Source organism: Camelus bactrianus, chromosome 9 (assembly GCF_048773025.1).
Source record: "Camelus bactrianus isolate YW-2024 breed Bactrian camel chromosome 9, ASM4877302v1, whole genome shotgun sequence".
NCBI lineage: Eukaryota > Metazoa > Chordata > Mammalia > Artiodactyla > Camelidae > Camelus > Camelus bactrianus.
Window position 1 is genome coordinate 76896792 of NC_133547.1, and position 22490 is coordinate 76919281.

Here is a 22490-nt window from a genome sequence, read left to right on the forward strand (position 1 = left end):
CCTGCAGAAATCTCAGGCAGTGGGGTTTTCCAAAATCTACAGTCTGGAGACAGTTTCCAGGAAGCACAGGGAGCTCAGGGCTGGACCAGTTCTTGTGGAGTGCTGAGTTTTCCTTCTACCTCTGTCTGTTTTTAATGTTTCCTCCATCTACCCCACATCATCTTAGATCCCCGTTCCTTTCACACTACGTTCTTCTCCCAGGTGATCGTATCCACTCCGAAGGCTTACACACCAAACACACACTGACAACCTTAATAACACGCTACCTTCAGCCCATGCCTCTGAGTTCATACACCAAACATCCAACTGGACAGCTGAACTGGGATGAGTCACAAGCATCTTATATCTAAAGCTGCACTTGATCCTCAGCCCACAGGGTGACGTTTCCTCTTCCTCTTCTCCCATCTCTGCAAACTCCATTCCCACAGTTGGCCAAGCCAGAAAACTCGGATCCTTAATCCCCCTTCTCCTTTTCTCCCACAGCTAATTCATTAGTAAGTCCTGTGGTCTCCCCCTGTCCACCTTTCCTTAAACCCAGTGTCAAGTCACTGACACTTCCCACCTGGATGGTGACCATCTCCTGCTGTGTCCTCCTTGCTTTGTCTTGCTCCCCACCCCCAGAATCCACTGCTCTCATAGCAGCCAGATGTCCTTTTAGATGTATACAATGATCTTGCTACATCGGCTGAAAAACCTGCAGTGGCTTCCTTTGCACTCGGAATGAAATCTCAACTCCTTCCCGAGGACTGTGAGGTCCCATGGGGTCTGACCCTGCCTCGCCTTCTGGTGTCAGGCCAGCCCCTCTCTTGGGTTACCACATTCTTGTCGCACTGGCCTCCTTTCAGACCTCTGAAATTGACAAACTCCTCCCTGCCTTGGGGAAGATTTTTCTCTTGGTTCTTCTGTTGCCTCCATCTTTTTATCACAACTGGTATTCTGGGCAGGAGGAGGAGGAAATGAGGGCCTGGAACGTGCCTGGTGCCAGATACCAGCTGGTGCTGTGTCCAGGCTTTGCCTGCTGCTTCTCCCATGTCCCATCCACCCTGCAGAAGAAGAAGCGAGAACCCATGCTGTTCATCTGAAGCCACCACTCCTAGGCATGGGGGCTGTGCTAAGCATTCTTGCAAAGGTTTGTCCATCAGAGTAGATTCAAATAGCACGTAGAAATGTTAAGTCCCTTTCCTTCTTCCTGTTCTTCCATCACAGACTTCAAATCCTTTGGGATGAAGAGGTAGAAAAGGTGGGTCCTGAGAAAGCCTCTCTGGGCCGTGTGGTCTGGAAATTCCAGAGGACGCGTGTTTTGATGGATATCGTGGCCAACATCCTCTGCATTATCATGGCGGCCATAGGGCCGGTGAGTGGGGCGGCCCTTCCTCTGCCTTGTCTCCTGGGTCCCCAGACTGGCAAAGAATGTCATTAGTTACTTTCTCTACGAGCTGGTGGGTTTAGTACATTGTCATTATCCTTGAGTTCCTTAGGGGCGAATTTTCATAAAGCTAATCTTTGCCAAGCACAGCGGCAGCCCCTGAAATTAATTAAAAAGTTTGCCTCATAAAGTCAGCTTGCTGACATTATCCGAGACCACCTACACCAACCTCAGCCCCCAGTGGCCCTCTCCTCTCTCTCCATGACGCTGTTTTACAGACGGTTCTCATTCACCAAATCCTCCAGCAGACTGAGAGCATCTCCAGGAAGGTCTGGGTTGGCGTCGGCCTGTGCATGGCCCTTTTCACCACTGAGTTTACCAAAGTCCTCTTTTGGGCCCTTGCCTGGGCCATCAATTATCGCACGGCGATCCGGTTGAAGGTGGCTGTCTCCACCCTGGTTTTCGAAAACCTGGTGTCCTTCAAGACGCTGACGCACGTGTCTGTTGGTGAGGTAAGCTGGGCCAGAAGGAGCCCAATTTTAGAAAACTAAGCCCCAGGTTTCCTGAATATGCATGAGATGTGCTTCCTGAATGGAGCACCTGCCTCCCTTTTGTCTGTCAATGTCCTGCCCATCACGCCCCACCTCACTGCTAAAGGAGGTGGCGGGAGACTCAAAGCACCAGAAGAATTCAGAGAAAGGAGGGCTCCATTTAAGCTGGAGCAGTACGGAGCACACGCAGGCATTTAAGATTGATTGACTAATGGGTCTGATCACTCCAATTGTGTAGTGTTTGGGATGCCAAGGTCATAATAAAGACCACGCCATTTGGACTTCAGAGCTGACATTTTCTTAAGCCCTTAACCTTTAGCAGTAAATTCTTCACCCTTTACATGAGAACACTTCCCTGGCCAAGGGAACCCTAGGTGGTGTGAGATAAGGAAGAAGGCTTGCTTTTTTCTCACAGCTGGTCCTCCAGTTTGTTCAAAGCATCTGTATCAATTACGGTTAGGTTCAGTTGCATGCAGCAGAAAACCCCAAATAACAGTGGGTTAAACCAGATGCAGTTATTTCACTCTATAAAAGGAGTCTGGAAGAGGGAGATCCAGGGCTGAAGTGCGTGTTGCCGAAAGATCGGCCCCGTCCCTGATGAGCCATGTAACTCAGAGACCGGGTCTTGGAGCTTAGAAGAAAAGAGGCAGCTTTATTACTTTGCCAGGCAAAGGGGACTCATAGCAGGCTAGTGCCTTCAAAACTGGGAACTCACCTTGGGATTGGGGTGGGGTGGTTATGCAGCCATAGCCCAAACAATAAAGCTTCAGTAACAATCAACAGGATCATTTTCTCATCAGAAGACTTAGAATGGCATCACGATCCCTCCAGGCCACCAATTGTGTAGAGGCTAGCGGTTAGATCTCTTTACCTTGTAAGCACTCAAGGCGTGGTCTTGTCAGTAATTCAGGCTATTTTGTAAGGTTACAGTCCTGTGACCTCCTTGGAGAACTGACTCAGAGACCGAGCATGATTATTACTTTCAATTACTGGAATAAAGTAGAAACAGTTAGATCAATAGCTTTAGTTTTAGCATTAGGCTTGGAGCTGTAAGTAGCAACTGGTGGGTCAGGTTTGTTGACCGTTCTAAAGGCAAGCATAAGAATAAGCAATCTGTTAGCCTAAATGTGGCCATTTTATTATTCCTCCTACATGAGGACTTCCAGAACTTTCTCTCTTTCTTCTTCACTACCCTAGCACACGCTCCCATAATGGTTCAGGATGGAGGCTGGGGGTCTAGTGTTCCCACCCATGTTTCAGATAGCTGGGAGGAGGAAGGAGAGAAGAACAAAAAAAAGGGCTATGTCTTCCTCATTGAGTGGGTTCCCTTTAAGAATTCATCCCCAAAGTTCCAGTCAACACCTTGGCTTCTATCTCATTGCCCTTCACGTAGTCACGTGGCCACAGTCCTTCCACAAAGGAGGCTGGGAAATGTGGTCTTTTTTTAGCAGGGCACACAGCTGCCCTGATTAAGCAGAGTTGAGCTAATAAGGAGAAAGGAGAGAGAGATACAGGGTGAGCTGCTGTCAACCTCGCCAGCATGGTCCTAAGGTGGTAATATTGCTCTTTAAGCCTTCCCTCATCTGGATTCTCAGTTCTAAAAGACCGGCCTCTCCAAAGTCATCCCAGAATGAGGCCCCGCAAAACTCACCATGTTGGTTCTTAGATGACCCCTGTGAATGAAAAATACCGCTAGCCACGTCAGTAGACAAAAAATGCTGAAGGCATCAAGTTATCAGCTGCTGCCGCCAGCCCCCAGTGAGGACAAGCCTGCAGCCCAGCCCAGCTTCTGCAGCCACTCACAATGGTGCCCTCTGACGGGACTCAGAACAAGAAAGGACAGGATACTGGCCCTAGATAGTAGGTGCTTGTCAAAGGAATGAATTCAATGAGCCCAATTATTTGCTCCCTCCTACACACAGAAGAGTGCTAAATTCTTTAACTAGAGATGTCTGGTTATCTTCAGTTAACAAGTAATCTTTTAATGTTCCAACTACTTGGTCTTTGTTGTAAAGCTCCTATATATCCCAGCTCCTCCCCTACCTCTTGGGAGCAGTTTCTCAGAGTGATCTGAGAGGCTGTCATCCCTGCTCGAGTCCTCCCACCAAATAAGACATAACTCTCAACTTTCAGGCTGTGCATTTATTTCACTTGACACCCCCGTCCCCCTTGAAGGCAGTTTTTCTCTTCCTTCCTCAGACCCCTCAGCCACTCTGAAAGCCTTCAGTTGAGGAAATGCTTGGGTGGCCCTTCCAAAGCCTGAACCCATGTGCTTTCTTTCCAGGTGCTCAATGTGCTATCAAGTGACAGTTATTCCTTGTTTGAAGCTGCCTTGTTCTGTCCCCTGCCAGCCACCATCCCTATCCTAATGGCAGTCTGCGCCGTCTATGCCTTCTTCATCCTGGGGCCCACAGCTCTCATTGGGATAGCCGTGTATGTGATATTCATCCCCATCCAGGTAATGGCCCGCCTTTGCAATTGACGCCTGTGTGTCACACACGCTCTCACCAAAGCGGACAGAAGGCTTCGTTCCCGGGGCTAGCCCGGAAGCCTTTGTGCTCACAGACTTGCTTTCTTTGTTGGCCCAGCATAGATTTTTTTTAAAAAACTTGAATTGGAATGCCCTGGGGGAGGGGGGCCATGCTTCTTCAATTTGTCAAAGTCCCCAGCACTTCCTTGCCTCCTGGTGATACATGCATTTGTATCACCTGCCCAGTCCCCAGGGGGTGTCCCCCAGAGCACCCTGGCCATGACTCAGGGGAAAGATTTGGCTAAGAATCTCGGGCCAACTCCCTTTAGAACTTTTCCTGGCACTTGTACACCAATCCCTGGATTTTTAGGCCAAATGCAACTCAGCAGTTCTCTCTGAACAGTGTTTGTACCTTGATTTCAGATGTTTATGGCTAAGCTCAATTCAGCTTTCCGAAGATCAGCAATTTTGGTGACAGACAAGCGAGTTCAGACAATGAATGAGTTTCTGACCTGCATCAAACTGATTAAAATGTACGCCTGGGAGAAATCTTTTACCAACACCATTCGAGGTAGGCTGAGCAGGTGCTTAAAGAACCACTTACCTCGTAGAATGTGCTTTCTAAGCGGTTCTTAAGGTTCCTGGGACCAGGCATTCTAGAAGTGGGCTGAAGGGACCCCAGAACTGGTCTGCAGGATTTTCAAAGGATTACAGAGATTTTATAATAGACCCAGACATCTGCTCTGGTGAACCCAGCAGGTGAGTGACATATGATTTCGCCTTACTGAAGCTGATGAATGCTTGTACTGTCCAGTTACCATCACAAAAATAACCCACTGAAGCATTATGAGCAGGAAAAGAGCCGTCTCAAGCTATTTCCTTGACTAGGCAGATGTCTGTGTGGACACGCGCATACGCTCACACTCACACATAAATCCCCTTCTGGCCTGCAGCAGCCTCGTCATGATGGGATGTCCCACTGACTTGACATGCTTTGGGCAGATAGAGAATGCGTATATAGCTGTTTTTTTTCTTTTTTTAAAGATGATATTAAAGCTATTTCAATCAAATAAAAATGCAAATCTAATTGCAGGAGCATTTACATAATTGCTGACATAGACTCAGGTGGTTGGCCGGTTAATGATCTGAACCACTGTTACAACTCACTCTCTGGATCTACAATTACACTTTCAGACCAGCATGTAATTGGGTCCGAAGCTGTGCACCCACGTTGGAGGAAATGGCTTTAGAGCTTCTCCTTCTGAGCTTGCCAAAGGAAGTGGCCTAGGTTGGGACACTGGCAGCCCTCTTTGGAGACCCAGAAATACTTCCTCACGGAGTGAAGTCACCTCAGTACAATTGATTTGATGGGATTACATTTGATTATATTTGACTTAATTCAATTTAACTCAACTCAGTTGAATTCAAGCCAGTTTAATTCAATAAGTGTGTACCGAGTTCCTACTATGCGCAAGAGATGCAGGAAAAACAGATGTGGGGCGTGAGGAGGGCCGTGTCTCAGGCTTTGTTTGAGCCCCTGGGACAGGTCCCACCAAGTGTGGGTCCTTGGCTTCGCACAGGAAAGAATTCAAGAGTGAGCCACAGTTGAGTAAAGGTAGATTTATTTAGAGAGATACATCAAAAGGCAAGAGAAAGGGCATGAAGTGAGGGGGCTGGGTGCTCAGATTAGAGTAAAAGTAGGTACACACTCCACAGACAAAGTGTGGGACTTCTCTGAAGAAGTGGGAGAGAGAGAGGTGTTGCCAGTTTTTATGGGCTTGGGGGCTTCATATGCTAATAAGTGGAAGGACCAGTCTAACTAGCCTGGGGAAGGGGCTGGGATTCCCAGGAAGTTGGCCATTTCCCACTTTGACCTCTTGTGGCTAGCCTTGGGACTGCCGTGGGCATGTTATTTACCATGTTAATATATTACAATGGGCATATAAGGAAGCTCAAGCTCTGCTAAAGTCAAATCTTGAGACTCAAGGTCTACTGGGGGTTGAATCTTCCACCATTTTGATGTTGATTGCTTTATCATTCCTTGAATGGCTGTGCCCTGCCCACTTCCTGTCTCACAAGGAAATGGGAACCACACAAAATAATGAGTAAAAGGGTCCCAATTTTTAAAAGTAAGGGACGCTGAGTTAACTAAGCTCAAAAATAGCTATAAGTTTGTTGGCGCTCCTTCTAAAATACATCTGAAATCTGTCTGCTTCCCTTCATTCCACCGCCACCCAGTCCAAGCCAGTATTGTCTCCCTGCTGGACCACGGCGAGAACTTCTACGTGCAACCCATGCTTTCCCACTTCCCCCTAAAATCCACCATGCACTCAGCAGCCAGAATGACTTTTTAAAAACGTCCATCAGATCCTTTCCCTCCCCCTGGCTTCTTGTCACACTTACATTATTCAAATTTAGGACTTGTGAATGAAATCCAGATTCCTCCCTATGGCCTCTTAGATCTACGCAGTGTGACCCCTGCTGTCCTTGCCGACCCCGTCACCTCCTGTCCTCACCCCTGAGCCCTACAGACCTGCTTTTTGAACAGCATCCATGCTCATTCACGCCCTGGGATCTGTGCACTGGCTGGTCCCTCTGGCCGGAATGTCTTCTGCTAGATGCTCATGGTGACTTTGTCTTCACTTCAGGTCTCCTAAAGCCAATGTCACTGACTCAGGAGGCCTTCTTGACCACAGTCCCAGGCAGGTCCACGCCCCACTCCTAATCACTTCACCCTGTTCATTTCTGTCCTATCACCCAGCACAACTTGTAATGATCTTATTTACTGGTTTGTCCATTTCTTTATTGTCTAGCTCCCCTACTGGACGAGCTGAGACCCTGTTTATACTTGTATTCCCCGGCCCCAAGCAGAGCACCTGAAGTACACTAGGCATCAGATTAAGATGGAGTGAGTGAGTGAACACATGAACTAATTATAGGATAAAGTGGAGAAACTGACCCAGGAGAAACTGAGAGGCACTCCTCAGGGGTGAGAAATCAGGAACAGCCTCCTGGCAGAGGTGGCATTTTAGACAGGCCCTGGAGGATAGCAGGGACGTGGACCCAGAGCTGGGGAAGCCCCCAAGGGGCAGGAGCCAAGGCCTAGAGGTGAAGATGTGGGCTGTGCTGGGGGAGTAGGGGGTGACCAATGTTCTCGAGGGGAAGGGCATCTGGAGAGCAAGCTCTGGATCCCAGTAGAACCGGGTTCTAATTCTGCCTCAACCACCTAAGAGGCAAGTCACTTAACCCGGTAAGACCTTCCTCCGCTGTCAAAAGGGCATAGTGATAGCTTCTCCCTTGTCATGCAGTGGTGAGAGCAGTCTGATGAGAGAGTGCAGTTCTCAGCGGGACACCTGGGCGAAGTCAGCACTCAGTGAGAATGGCTATGGTGCCGTTTTGCTAATGTGGCAGGGTTTTTGTGGAGGAGGCTGGAATTGCCGTTGAGCACTTTAAACACCAGGGGAGGGAAGCCTGAATTTTATTTGTGAACGGTGCAGAGTCAGGGGCCTCATATGGACTTACGGGTTTTTGTCTCTGTTCCTGAGATGCAGGACAGGGGCCTCAATCTGGCAGCATTCAGGCTGCCATATGTGTTTTGTTTGACCCCTACAGTACTTTAACTTTTCCAATTAGTTCCCAATGTTTAAAAGTAGGGAGATGGCTCACAAAATTCCAGATCTCAGACTTGAGAACCGTTGAGGCCCTAGGACATCCTCACTCTGGTCTTGCTCTCTGCCCCGTCCCTTCATTTACATGACTTGTTTGACCCCTGTGGGCATCTGAGAGTATGACTCTGGACACAGAGAATCAGATCAGAAGGCACCTTGGAAACCACCCAGCCACGGCAGTTGATGTGCCCTGAGCCCCCAGTACATGCTGACATACTGCTCGGGGCTGTCTGTGCATCCTCTCATTTAAACTTCACAACAGGGGCCCTTAGCACTCATTTGAAGGAGGATCTGGCAGGAGTAATATGTTTCTTGTGTTTTTAATTGAAGTTCAGTTGATTTACAATATTGTGTTAGTTTTAGATGTATAGCAAAGTGATTCATATATATATTCTTTTCAGATTCTTTTCCATTATAGTTTATTATGAGATATTGAACATAGTTCCCTGTGTTATATAGTAAATCTTTGTTGCTTATCTACTTTTCTAATCAAGATTTTTTTTAATTGAAGTGTAGTTGATATACAATGGTAGTTTCAGGTACAGCAAAGTGATTCAGTTATACATATACATACTTTTTTTCCAAATTCTTTTCCATTAAATGTTATTATAAGAAATTGAATATAGTTCCCTGTGCTATACAGTAAGTCCTTGTTGTTTATCTATTTTATTACTATATATAATATAATAGTGTGTATTTGTAATCCCAAACTCCTAATTTGTCCTTCCCTCGCCTTCCCCTTTGTTAAGCATAAGTTTGTTTTCTATGTTCATGGGTCTGTTTCTGTTTTGTGTATAGATTAATTTGTACTATTTTTTAGATTCCATATATAAGTGATATAATATTTGTCTTTCTCTGTCTGACTTACTTCACTTAGTAATCTCTAGGTCCAGCCATGTTGCTGCAAATATTTCATTCTTTTTTATGGCTGAGTAATATTCCATTGAAAATACTTTTTTTTTTTTTAATGTTGGTACTTGCCATGCAAAATAAGACCAATGTGGGCTGTTTCTATTTCATAGGTATAAGGAAGAGGGAAAGGAAATTACTGGAAAAAGCTGGATTTGTCCAAAGTGGAAACTCAGCGCTGGCCCCCATTGCATCCACCATAGCCATTGTGCTGACATTCACCTGCCACATCCTCCTAAGACGCAAGCTAACCGCTCCAGTGGTAAGCACCTCTCCAGCACTCGCCTGCCCTGCACCCAGCTCTGGCCGTACCAGGTGGGAAGCTCCTCCCCTCCTCTGCCCAGCACTGGCCTCAGAACACCTGTGCACAGTAGGCCGGGCAATGCCTGAGTTCCACCCCAACTTTTAGAACCAGTACTTGGGATTACAGGGAGCCAAGGAGAGCTTGGCACCACTTCCTATCCCATCTACAGCAGGGCCGGGGTGGTAGTGAACGTTGGAACACAATTTAAATTTGGCAAACCAAACTGATACCAAAGGAGCTCTTGGCTATTTTATTCATGTTTATTCATATAGAGGAGAGCCTGTGGACATTCTCTGGGTGGGAGGAGTTGTCAGCACTGGGAGAGGCAGTGTGGTGCCTGGATCAGAGTCCCCCTTGTTTAAGTCCTGACTCCACTACTGGCTAGTGATGACTTATGGCAAATTCAGTGAACCTCTCTTGCCTAGGTTTTATTATCTGTAAATGGGGTGATGACAGTCCCTGTGGTTGTGGGGACTGAAGGTCTTTTACACAAAGTACATGGGACAGCGCCTGGTACACAGTAAGTGCTGCGTAAGTGTTTGCTGTTTTCATTAGCCTGATGCTCACCCAGGCCAGGCATATTGGGGCTGAAAGACTCAGAGGGAGACTTGGGAGGAACATGAGGTGCTCAGGTTTTTTACAGAAACCTGAGTTAGAGGGGGAATGGCCCCTGACTGAAATAAAGCAAACAGCTCGGATATTAAGCCAGTGTCTGAGGGTAAGTGGTTGGAGGAAAGACAACAAAGGCAAGAAAAAAATGAGACAGAGAGAGGATGAAACAAACAAGGGGAGAAGTAAGCTCACAGGAGAGGAATTACACCAAATATCAGGGACCTGGAGGGGAGTGGGGAGAAGTTTGAGAAGGCAGGATGTTCTTCTGGGGCATCCTTTGTGGGGCTGTCAATCCTGTTACTGCCCCGTGTTTCTTTGCGAGGTACTATTATTTTCTTAGTTTCTTCATACACAGTTTACTCTCTCACACTCTAGGGGCTTCAACCAAGCCACAAACCCAAAGCCAGAATGGATGGTAATGATCGAGGCACTGAAACCTGAACAGATGCTCCCCAATTTCCATGACTGCCGTCCATGATCCCAAACCCAAAACAAAAATTTTTCCCCAGAACACACCAAGCAAGTTAATTTGAAACCAAACTGAATGCACATGGTTAATATTTTCTAAAATGATGATTTAGAAGAAATCTAGACCAAGAACAAATTCCCTGACTGCAAGGCTTGTGTTTCATTAGCCTCAGCATCACTTGCGGTCTCCTCTTCTGCCAGAGCCATGTCAGTAGGAGGTCAGCCTTGAGGCACTGTCCCTTCAGGCAGCCCCAGGTGTTCTGCCAACCAAGGCCTGGGTTTCCTGAGCCAGGATAGTGCTTTGGGGGCTGGAGGAGCTGAGGTCTCTTTGGGAATCTGTTTAGGACCAGAGTGATGAAAGGAGCATCCTTCATCATCCTCTTAATGAACTAACTTGGATTAGTTGAAGCCTGGGGCCCTGTCCATGGGGCCCATTCAACAGCAGGAAGGGTCACTCTGGATTTGTCGATGGAAATTGTGTTATTAATTTCTCACATAGGTAATTAGGGAGAGGCCGCTAATTAAAAGTTGGACAGATAAGAAGATAAAATTTGAGAGACGAGATCATCCCCCCCTGGGGTATCCACAGAATGAGGAAACTTGTCTTCATTGAGGCTACATGATATTAGCCACCCATCAGGCCTGGCTCAGTGGGGCAGGCCCTAGGGAACGTGTGGGGGTGGGGTGTGATTTTTTGGAAATGGCAGTGGGACAAAGGCTCTCAAATCAGTCCCTTGTGTGTGTGTGGAGGCAGGGCATGGAGGCCAGACCCTGGGGGCAGGAGAACCAGCAGCCAGCCTGGGCCAGGCATGTCCTTCCTGGGAGCTTCCATCTGTAACCCTGGGCTGTGTGTGTTGTGGAGAAGGATACTCTGTCTCTGAAGGATCAGATGCCTCTGAAACAATGGAGGGAAAAGGATGATTTAGGGTAATCTACACAGGCTTTTGAGCAAATGATCTCAACCAAATAAGGATGTGGTATGGATGGAGATTTCCAAATGCACTCAATTTGAGGCCTTCTTCGGACCTTATCCCCTCTTGATTGACAGAACAGGGGGCTAAATTTCCTACCATTTTGGTGAAAGTCCAAAGGCAAAATAGATTAAGATGTTGATATCTTTAATTTGCCAACCCATGATTTCTGAGCCATGAAATGAGAAAATTGTTCCTCAGAGAATCCCAACTGTGCTACTGTTTCTCATCTCAGCAAGTTTAATCCCCATGGATTTAATGGTTCAAAGTTAAGACAACATCCCATCCTAAACTCTATACCTTTCTTTTGTTCTTCAGGCATTTAGTGTGATTGCCATGTTTAATGTAATGAAGTTTTCGATTGCAATCCTGCCTTTCTCGGTCAAAGCAGCGGCCGAAGCCAATGTTTCTCTAATGAGGATGAAGGTATAACTAACACTGGGTGAGTAGGGAAGAGAGATCTCCTTTTGGGGTGGGAAAATTCTCAGATAAGGGGAGGCTGTGCCAACCTATCGGAGGTCTGGGTCACTGGTTTGGTGAATGTTGGGAGCAGGCCCTCTGTTCAGTGTTGCTTACATAAAGCAGGATACAGGCAGAGTGTTATTAGGTGGTCTGCTCTATTAGTAAAAATGAGATGGAGTCTCCACTCGGGAAGAGGATGTTCCTGATTCTCAACCGTTTCTCCAATCTTAAGTTGGTCCAGGAGTGGGGTTTGGTTTGGTCTGCACGGAGCCATCCCCCCTTTGCTTACCTAGTTTATCCCAGGATGGGTGTGGTGATAGAAGGGATGGGTGTGGTGATAGAAGTGATGAGGAATATGGTGGGGGCGCCACGTTTATACACTCATTTAGTCACTTTATTCATTTATTCATTCATCAAAGATTTATTGTATGAGTCCCAAACAGGATCATCTGGAGGACTGCACCAAGGCACAATGTAATTAAAATGGCAAAAATTAAAGACAAAGAGAGAATATCAAAAACAACAAGTTACATACGAGGGAACTCCCATAAGGCTATCAGCTGACTTTTCAGCAGAAACTCCTCAGGCTAAAGGGAGTGGCACAATATATTTAGAGTGATGAAAGGGAAAAATCTATAAGCAGGAATACTCTATACAGCAAGGCTCTAATTCAGACTTGATGGAGAGATAAAAAGTTTTACAAGGGGAGAGGGTATAGCTCAAGTGGTAGAGCACATGCTTAGCATGCATGAAGTCCTGGGTTCATGCATTACCTAATTACCTCCCCTGCTTAAAAAATTTTTTTAAAAAGTTTTATAGACAAACAAAAGCTAAAACCATCAAACCAGCTTAACAAAAAAGGTTAAAGGTACTTCTCTAAGTGAAAAAGAAAAGGCCACAACTAGAAACATGAAAATTACAAAAGGAAAAAAACTCATTGGCAAGGGCAAATATACAGTAAAGGGTAAAGGTAGTAAATCAACCATGTACAAAGTTAGTAGGAAGATTAAAAAAGACAAAAGTCATAAAATCATCTATATCCACAATAAACAGTTAAAGGATACACAGAACAAATAGATGCAAGATGTATTTTCAAGAATCATGAAGGGAGGAGAGTAAAACTGCAGGGTTGTTAAGATGCATTTGAAATTAAGACATCAGCAACTTAAAATAATCACATATAAATATATAGATTGCTATATATAAACCTCATGGTAACCACAAACCAAACATCTGTAATAGATACATACACAAAGTGAAAGGAGTCCATACATAACACTAAAGAGAGTCATCAAATCACAAAGGAAGAGAGTAAAAGAAGAAAGGAACAAAAAAGAATTGCAAAACCAATCCCCAAACAATTTACAAAATGGCAATAAGTACATAACTACTCATAGTTACTTTAAATGTAAATGGACTAAATGCTCCAACCAAAAGACATTGGAGCAAATAAATGAATACAAAAACAAGACCCACATATATGCAGCCTACAAGAGACTCACTTCAGATCTAAAGACACACAAGACTAAAAGTGAGGTCATGGAAAAAGCCATCCTATGCAAATGAAAATCAAAAAAAGGGTGGGGTAGCAATACTTATATCAGACAAAACAGACTTTAAAACAAAACTGTTATAAGAGACAAAGGGCATTACAGAGTGATCAAGGTATCAATCGAAGAAGATATAACAACTATAAATACATATACACCCAACATAGAAGCATTTAAATACATAAAGCAAATATTAACAGGTTTAAAGGGAGAAATTGTCAGTAACACAATAACAGTAGGGGATGTTAACATCCCACTTACATCAATGGACCGACCACCCAGACAGAAAGTGAATAAGGAAACACAGGCCTTAAATGTCACATTAAACCAGATGATTTTATGTATGTGTGTGTGTGTGTGTGTGTGTGTATAAACATATAATGTTCCATCCAAAAGCAGCAGAATATACCTTCTTTCCAAGTGTGCGTGGAACAATCTCCATGATAGATCACATAGTAGGCTACAAAACAAACCTCAATAAATTTTTAAAAATTGAAATCATATCATCTTTTTTGACCACAAGGGTATGAGATTAGAAATCAACTACAAGATAAAAACTGTAAAAAACTCAAACACATGGAGGCTGAGCAGTACGCTACTGAGTAACAATGGATCACTGAAGAAATCAAAGAAGAAATTTAAAAATACCTGGAGATAAGTGAGAATGAAAACACAGTGATCCAAAATGTATGGCGCACAGCAAAAGTAAAAGCAGTTTGAAGAGGGAAGTTTATAGTGATACAAGCTTGCCCCAGGAAACAAACAAACAAACAAACAAATTGCAAACAAACAACCTAACTTGACACCTGAAAGAACTAGAAAAAGAACAGACAAAACCCAAAGTTAATAGGAGGAAAAAAATCATAAAGATCAGAGCAGAAGTAAATGAAATAGAGACTAAGAAAGAAAACAATAGAAAAGGTCAATGAAACTAAGAGCCGATGTTTGGAAAGGTAAACAAAATTAATAAGCCTTTAGCCAGATTCCTCAAGAAAAAAAAGAGAGAATCAATAATCAGAAATGAAAAAGGAGAAGTTACAACTGACACCACAGCACATGAGGGTAAAATGTAGCCGGGACCCGCATTCTCCGATGCGGGTGACCCAGATGGATCCTGTGGTTAAGGAGGCACCTGCCCTAGACAGTATAAGCAAGTACACTATTTTTGCTACAGCTTCTCCTGGGGGAGTATCTTCGGGATATCTTTCCTAGACGTCTCGGTAAATTTGCCGAGAGTTTGATTTGGGGTCACTGGAGGATTCTTGCAAATGGACGATGTCTGCCCAGTTAATTTTGTTTCTTTAATCTTAGAAAATTCTCATTGCTGAAAGCCCCCCATCTTACCTCACCCAACCAGAAGACCCAGATACTGTCTTGCTTTTAGCAAATGCCACCTTGACATGGGAGCAAGAAGTCAGCAGGAAAAGTGATCTAAACAAAGTGCAGAATCAGAAAAAGAATTTTCTCCAGAAACAAAGGCCAGAAGCATACAGTTTGAGTCCATCAGCCCAGGGAGTCACTGACCCAGAGGAGCAACATGGCAGCCCCAGATCGGTTCTGCACAATATAAGCTTTGTGGTGAGAAAGGTGGGTACGTGTCCTGAAGGTGTGGCCTCCATCCTTCCTCCTTGTGTCCCCTGGCCACAGCTTTCTCAAGGCTGAATGTTACTCAGTTTGAGCAGGAGGTGGTGGTGGGTTGTCTCTCACCAGGCTGCTTTTCTCTCCAAATCGTAAAACCCTGTGCATGAGCAATGGAGACCTGTCTTCAAGCTGAGAGAATGTGGTTGTCTCAGGGGTTGTACTCGTGCTGATCTTCAAATTCCAGGGGAGCTGAGAGCCAGGTGTGGTGCTGCATGGACAATCCGTTTCAGGTGGCTAAACCCAAACTGGGTAGCATTCATACATCTTCTCAGATTGGGTCTTAGTTTCACATCAGAGTCCTGTGATGGATTATAATAGCTGACAACGATGAACACTTTCCATTTTCCAGGCCCCTAATTAATTCATCTAACCACCCCGATAACTGTATGGGGGCATACTATAGTTATCCCACCTTATGCTTGAGGAAACTGGAGGTTAAATAACTCACCCAAGTCGCACAGCTCGCAAGTGGCAGAAGAGGGTTTCACACCCAGGGCGCCCGGCCCCAGACTCTGTGCTCCTAACTGCCATGCAACATTGCTCTTATAAACAGCAAAATAGGAGCAACAAGCAGCCCAGCAAAGGAAGCCAGCAGAGTCTGCTGAATGCTCCCCTCCCCTCGGGATCGGGGATCAGAGGACAGAGTCTTAGAGAAGCCCTGCCTTTGGGGAACGTTTGACCCTCTCTTGCATGTGGTTTTCTTGCCCTGGGAACTCGGCAGCAGCTTTCCGGGGGTGGCGGTGTTGATTTTGTTGCAGAGGGTTCAGCATTCATCTTGTGCCTAATATTTTAATCTCCCATCTTGTTGACTCACCCTTTCCCCATGTGAGTGAGCACTACAGGAGGAGAGGTGCTTGTGTGTTAATGTGATGCTAAGCTCAAGAGCTGGTGTAGAGCGATGCCTCTTGTAGCTAACAAGGCTGTCTGCACATATTCACTGGAAATGACATTCAGTTGGCTGAGTGCAGTTGAGCTCGGCTCTCGGTTCAGCCCCACTGCATGCAGCCAGCTTGCTTTCTCAACACTTTCCCCTGCCTGTGAGAAACAGAACCCGGGTTACTGCAACCATGCCTTCAGAGATGCTTCAGAGGGGCCTCAGTGAATGACTCTTGTGTTGTAAAGAAGCTGCCTGTTAGCCCTGCAATTGCCTTCCGCCTTTTCAGTACATTGGTGACTCCTGATTTATCATTAAGGACATGATCAATGTTCTGTAAAATAAGGTGAAGACATTGGGGACAGCATAGTGTCATGGGGATTAAGGCTCTGCCTCTGGAGCCTGGGGGACCTGGGTTCTGGTCCCAGCCACCCACTAGCTGCGTGACCTTGACAGTATTGTTTAACTTCTTGAATCTTGTTTCTTCACCTGCTCCATGGATACTTTAATAATAGTGCCCATTTCACAAGGTGGGTGTGAGGACTGAAAGAGACATCACACACAAATGCTAAGCCGTCGATAAGTCCCCGTGGAGGTGAGCTACTGTTGTGGCCTTTCCCTCTAACAGTCATGTCCAGCTTAAGTGCTGCCCTTAAATGTCCTGAATTCAAGGCATCCACGTTTTTCCAAATTGAGTACATGATTCCATTAGACTACAGCTTCCTTGAAGTCAGGGCACATATCCCTCTGGTTCACAGTTGTGGCTTTACATTAAGCCCAGAACCAGGCACAGAGTAGGTTCCCAGTAATGTTTTTGGAATGAGCAAATGAACAATGAGAAACTCAGAGGGGCACGCCTTGTGGATTTCCGGCTGAAGACAAGGATGAATCTGGAAGGCTCAGATCCGGCCACAAGTAGTAGACAGGACGCAACAAAGTCCAAAGCCTTTCCCTGTATGGAAATAGGCTTGTTCTCCAAACACAAAAACTGTGTGTTCCCAACAAGTCGGATGAAGGAAATCTTCCACACACATTCAGACCCCAGAATGGAACATGTGCAGGAGGTTTCACTCAGCGAGGCTCAAGCTGAAGGGACTCTCTAACAACAATTTCCCCACATTTCACGGCATGTTTCCGAGAGCCAGTTTTAAGTTAAAGGCAGTTTGCGTTGTAAAACCAAGTTTGGGCTGTGGCCTTTCCCTATATGGAGACGGGCTTGTTCCCGAACACAGAAACTCTGCTCCCAGCAAGGCAGATGAGGCTGAGTCCATCCCTGTGGGTTCTTTGTCCCAAAGTCTCCATAATGCCCCTTTCCTTGTGGTCCTTTAGGTGGAGTTAAAATGGGTCAGCTTCACTTTCCCGCAGCTCCAGTGACAGTAAGGCAGGGACTGTGTCTGCCTTGATCACTGCTTTATCCCCAGGGCCCAGTGTGGCACCTGGTGTTCAGTAATGACTTATCCCAGGGACAGGCTGCAACCCTCATATGCTGGTGGTGGCAGGCAGGTGATGGGCCCTTCCGGCCTAGCTCATGGTGGGAAAGGAGCCATATTTGGCCCCATGCTGGGCATCTTTGCTCTAAGGGATCACTGGGAGCAGATCTTAATGAGAATGTTCTTAGATGTTCCAACAGCAGCATTGCAATATCTGCTTGAACACAAGAGTGGGCAGGTGGCCACCTCACAGTCAGCATGGACTGCTGGTCTGCTTGCAGTGGCTCCCCTACACGGCTCATTCCCTTGCCTCCTCCAGGGCTTACTTGAACATAACCTGTAGCAGATCTTGTTGGTGACCCATCCGTGTGTCCTGACCATCTTCCAACTGCCACATGAGCATCTATGTGCCCAAGGGTCCTTCCCCACTGTCCTCAAAGGGCTAAGATGTCAACAGCTGAGGGAACCACTCTCCAACACTGACTGTTGGCTATTTACCCCAACTCCTTTAGCCACTGGGAGGATAAAGGCACACTCAGTTTCCCAGATCCCTTGAATTTCCCAGGAGGGTCGAGCTTGCTTTGCCTCCTGCGGAAGCTGAGCTAACAGCACACCCGTGACGGGCTGCCTTCCCTGCCCTGTACCATCCCCCTCTCCCCAGCCAGCATCTCCTGCACCTCCCAAACATCTCTTCTCACTCAGTTCCTTGCTTCGGAGCCTCTTGCGGGAGAACTCAAGCTAAGGCATCCACTCTTCCAGTGAGACTCTTCATCCCCATCTCCTCTCTGCTTTATTTCCTGGCGTGCATCTGACATACTTTGTATTTTACTCACTTATCTTGTTTACTGTCTCCCCAAGTGAAACATAAGCCCCATGAGGACAGATCCAGTCTTGTGTCTGCCGTGCTCCTTGCTGGGTCGTGCTGTGGTTGGTGTTGAGAACAGCACCTGGCACAGAGCAGGCTCTAACGACGATTCGTTAGAATGTTAGAATGTCATTCACTCGTTAGAATGAACGAATACACCTGCCGCTGTAGAATAATCCGTGAACCCAACGTGGCGGAGCAGCATAGCTACTCAGTCATTTCAGACCGAGCTGCTATGGCGGAAGGATGCTTTTAAAGTGACTTTTAAAAAGCACCCTGCCTCTGTTCTTCGAGGCTGTCATTATCCTCATTGTCCCTCTGGGTTGTGTGGCCTTTAACTTCCATTAGATTTGCTTTCCTGGAGTCCGGGCACAGACAGGACAAGCCTCATGTTCAGGGCCTGTGTGTCCCAGACCAGCTCAAGGCAGCTTCACGCCAGTGCTCAGACATGATTCCTAGAAGCCCTCCAGATGCTCCGCTGTGCTGCACAGGGGAAGGCACTTAATTAAGACTTGGGCTCCTGCATCCACCCGGGCTGTGTTTCGGGGCTGGGATCCGGTCCCTGCCTGGCTGGGCCAGCACAGTGTGGGGGCGACCCTCTAAGAACTGGGAGAACGACAGTGTCTTTTTTCTGTTTCCCTGGTAGGGGAAGGTCTTGGGAATCTGCGGGAACGTTGGCAGTGGGAAGAGCTCCCTCATTGCCGCTCTCCTAGGACAGGTAAGCTGTGAAGATGGAACCCGAACGTGACAATGGAGTGGCTCCCTGCCTGCCGTGTCTGGGGCCCTGGGCTCAGCCGCACTGGACGCTGTGCACACAGTTCACAGTGATTTCCAGGTCAGTGCGCTTGGCAGCTCCAGGCCCCTGGGCAGGCGGGGCTGGGCCTTTCACGCACCTCGGGTTTGCCTGCTGATGATGTGAGTTAAGTGGCGACAGCTCCCTTGCCCGGAGCTCCATCCTGGTCAAAGGAAAAGACGGGTCATTAAGTCCATGGCTTTCCCATGACATGCTTGGGCTGTGCTGATTAGAAGAGCCAGCCAGGCACCTTGATGGAGAAGGACCCAGGAGCCTGCAACTCGCAGTGACTTTAGATCCATCTCCTCATCCCCAGCGTCTGCCCACAGCAGCTGCTCAGGCAAGGCTTCCTCGAAGGAGGAGGGGCTGACTGAATGCATGAACCACAGCACACCTTGCAGTAGGAAGAGGGGAGACCTTGGGGTTCTCGTCCCTTGTCTGCTGCTTCTAGCCGCGTGCCCCCAGGAAAGTGGCCAAGCCGTTCACTGCATCCTCAGTAAATGAATTGTTCCCAGTTCACACGTCTTCTCATCCCAAATGAGTGAGAAATATTCTGGGAAAAAAACATTAAGTCCTCCTTCTCCCCACTCTATGTTCCCAAAGAGAGGGTTGGGCACCTGGGATCGCCTTTGCCTGCAGTAGAGAGAGGGGGATGCCAGGCTGAGAAGAGCCCCACCAGACCCAGGTGACTTCTGGCCTCAGTTGACTCATTTGTAGAAGGGGTGACAACTCCTTCTTTGTTTGAAGGCGGAGGTGGGGGCTGAGTCAGGTGAGCTGCTGGGATCCCTCATGCTCTAAGGGTGCCTCTGTGACAACCCTAGAGGCAGCAGGTGTGTTACAGGTGACCCAGCCCAATTCTCCACTCAGTAACGTGAATCTGCTCCACCGCATCCTGTAAGAGATGAGCCAACGTCTGCTCAGATACCTCCAGTGATGGGAACTCATTATCTCATACCGGTTCCCTCTTTGGAGAGTTTTGATGTATATGGGAGCAAAATTTGTCTCTGTTTAACTTCTCCCCTTTGGCCTGCTCCTTTGGAACGTGCCCCAGCAAAAATAGAATTCATTTCCTATGTCAGGTGGTGGGATCGGGCCCCTCACGTGGTCACTGGGGAGGCAGGGTGGCAGGATGGGTAGGTGAGTGGGCTGTGGATTGCCTGGGCTCACCACCCGTCTCTGCCTCCTGCTCACTGTTTAACCTTGGACAAGTAACTTAACCTCTCTGAGCCCTGGCTTGCTCATCTGTAAAGTGGGGCTAAGGATGCTCGTGCTGAGGAATAAATGAGATAACGTATATAATGGTGGTTATAGGACAATTCCCGGCACCGGCCACAGTGACCAACATTTTATGTGCACTTAACCCAGTGCCTGACGCAGACCCGTTCATTTTAGCCGTCATCATTAGTATTACCGTTATTGTTAGGACTGTTCTCCCTTCTCCGAGTCTAATGCTCTCTGTCCCTTGGACCATTCCTGAAAAGAAATGGAGTCACATCTCTTGGCCACCGTGGCTATCCTCCTTCCCTGTCCCCAGCACACTGCCACTGCCTGATGAGCAGTCTCCCTGAGCACCACGGCCAGCCTCACACCGCCCCCCTCCCGTTAGCTACACACACAGCATCACTGCTAGCGTCTCCTGTTATCTGTTGAGGCTCACCGCGAAGGCCATCTGAAATGAACCTGTGTACTCCCGGTCACAGACTGGTGCCCGTGCATGTCTCCTAATCATATTCCTTGATGTTCTGAAAGTTCAGAAGTTCTGCAAGAAAGGAAATTTTCCACTCCTCTTGAAAAGTTAGAAACTCTGGCTGCATCAGGCCTGCATCCCTGCCTGGCACCAACTGTGCAATGAAATCAAGGTTGCTTCTTTAGGATGGGGCACGCTGGGGCCACCATCCCTGGGAAGGTGGAGGTGCCCCCTCCCGGGGGCCCAGCTGCAGAGGGCGGGGTCCAGCCACTGCACCTGGAGGCCTGGAGGGAAGGGAAGCTTTGTGACAGGTCCCCTCAGTGGACATCTTGTTCTAGCTGCACAAAGGCATGTGGGCCAGTAGCAGCCCTGCAGACTGGGCCCTCCGGCAAGCAGGGCTCACCGTGGCCCCTTCTGTAATGTTCCTGCCCCACCTCTCACAGATATCTGACTTTGAGACCCCCAGGCTGCACAGCTGGTCTTTGCAGTAGGTGGACAAGACATCTCATCACCCTCTCACACCTTCACAATTAGTGCTCTTGGAATAAGTGGGTGGCAAGTGTGCAGTGGGCCCTCAAGGAGAAGCTGGTGGCGGTCTGGCTCCTGAAAGTTCTCTGGTGTCATTGCTTCAGATGCAGTTACAACAAGGGATTGTGGCCGTCCGCGGGACTCTGGCCTATGTTTCCCAGCAAGCGTGGATCTTTCATGGAAATGTGCGAGAAAACATATTATTTGGAGAAAAGTATGATCACCAAAGGTAATATTAACTTTGAAAGCGTGAGGCACTTTAGTATTTGGTACACTCTGCTACAGAGGCTGATGCCATTGGTCATGATAGCTCAGTGGGTTTCGTTAATGAGTCCTGAGGAAACATTCATCAGATCCAAACGGGTGTTGGTTTTCCCTGATCCAAGAGTTCAGGAGAGGTGCCTCCTGCAGACCTGCAATCACACTTGAAGAAATGAGTGGAATCGGCATTCAGCCCGAGTGCAGAGCTGCGTATGTTGTGAGCTTCTCTGTTATGGGGCATATGTTGTCTGAAAAGATGAATCAGGCAATTTTACTTTAGACCAAGTAACCAGAACTTTTGCTTGAAATCGTGAGCAGCAGGTATGCAATTAATCAGCCCTGAAAATTATTCATTGACGTCAGAGCTATCAGGATGTATCACTGCTGATGTCCCCAACATTATCTCATGGAATATAAACAAAGTTTGTTCTAATTTTTAAATACATTTGGATTGGTATCTCTATGTCTAGGCTGTAACAGCTTCCCATGGTTCTTTGCTGAATTTGGTGTGCTGCCATGTAGGTTTTCTCATTAGAATCTTGTAACCACCCATTTAGGGAGATCTTGGCCTCATGTTCCCATTTTACAGATGAAGAGGCTGAGGCCTAGAGGAGAGTCGACCTGCCCAAGGTCAAAGCTATTAAATGACTCCAGGTCAGCATCACTTGTTCCCTCAGGAACTACCTGACAGCTGAGTAACCCTGAAGACCCCCACCAAGTGCCACGATGCTAAAGCAAAGACCAATGAGTTGGTTTTACAAATCTGGCTGTCAGCTCTGGGCTTTCACATCTTATTGTCTGAGCCCACAGACTCTGTCCTTACTGGCTGGCATCAGACAGTGCATGGATTCCCAGCAGGCCTTTTACTCCCCCTCCTCGTCCCCGGCCACGACATCCTGTCCTCAGGAGGCTCAGGCAGGGAGTCCCTGGCACCAGCTGAACTGCTCTGTTCAGCATCTCCTGGCTTGCCTTTGCCTGGGCCTCCTCCCAGCCCTGCCTGGAACGGCTTCTCTTTCTGCAGAAGCAGACTAGAGGGAGGACATCAGAGAGCAAATATTTACCAAATAGCTGCAATACACA

The 22490-nt window shown here is 47.3% G+C and overlaps 1 protein-coding gene across 3 annotated transcripts in view; it reads left to right on the forward strand.

The window, feature by feature from the left end:
- Positions 1-22490, forward strand: part of ABCC12 (ATP binding cassette subfamily C member 12) — a 57144-nt gene that overhangs the window by 1768 nt on the left and 32886 nt on the right. For 2 of the 3 annotated variants that reach the window (XM_045512987.2, XM_010950200.3), the window contains exons 3-11: positions 1207-1354; positions 1645-1878; positions 4202-4375; positions 4811-4958; positions 9078-9226; positions 11638-11745; positions 14643-14918; positions 18788-18859; positions 21254-21378. In XM_045512987.2, coding sequence (XP_045368943.2) covers positions 1207-1354; positions 1645-1878; positions 4202-4375; positions 4811-4958; positions 9078-9226; positions 11638-11745; positions 14643-14918; positions 18788-18859; positions 21254-21378 — 1434 coding nt within the window. The remainder of the gene's footprint in view (positions 1-1206; positions 1355-1644; positions 1879-4201; positions 4376-4810; positions 4959-9077; positions 9227-11637; positions 11746-14642; positions 14919-18787; positions 18860-21253; positions 21379-22490) is intronic. The other variant, XM_074370801.1, reaches the window with a different exon arrangement.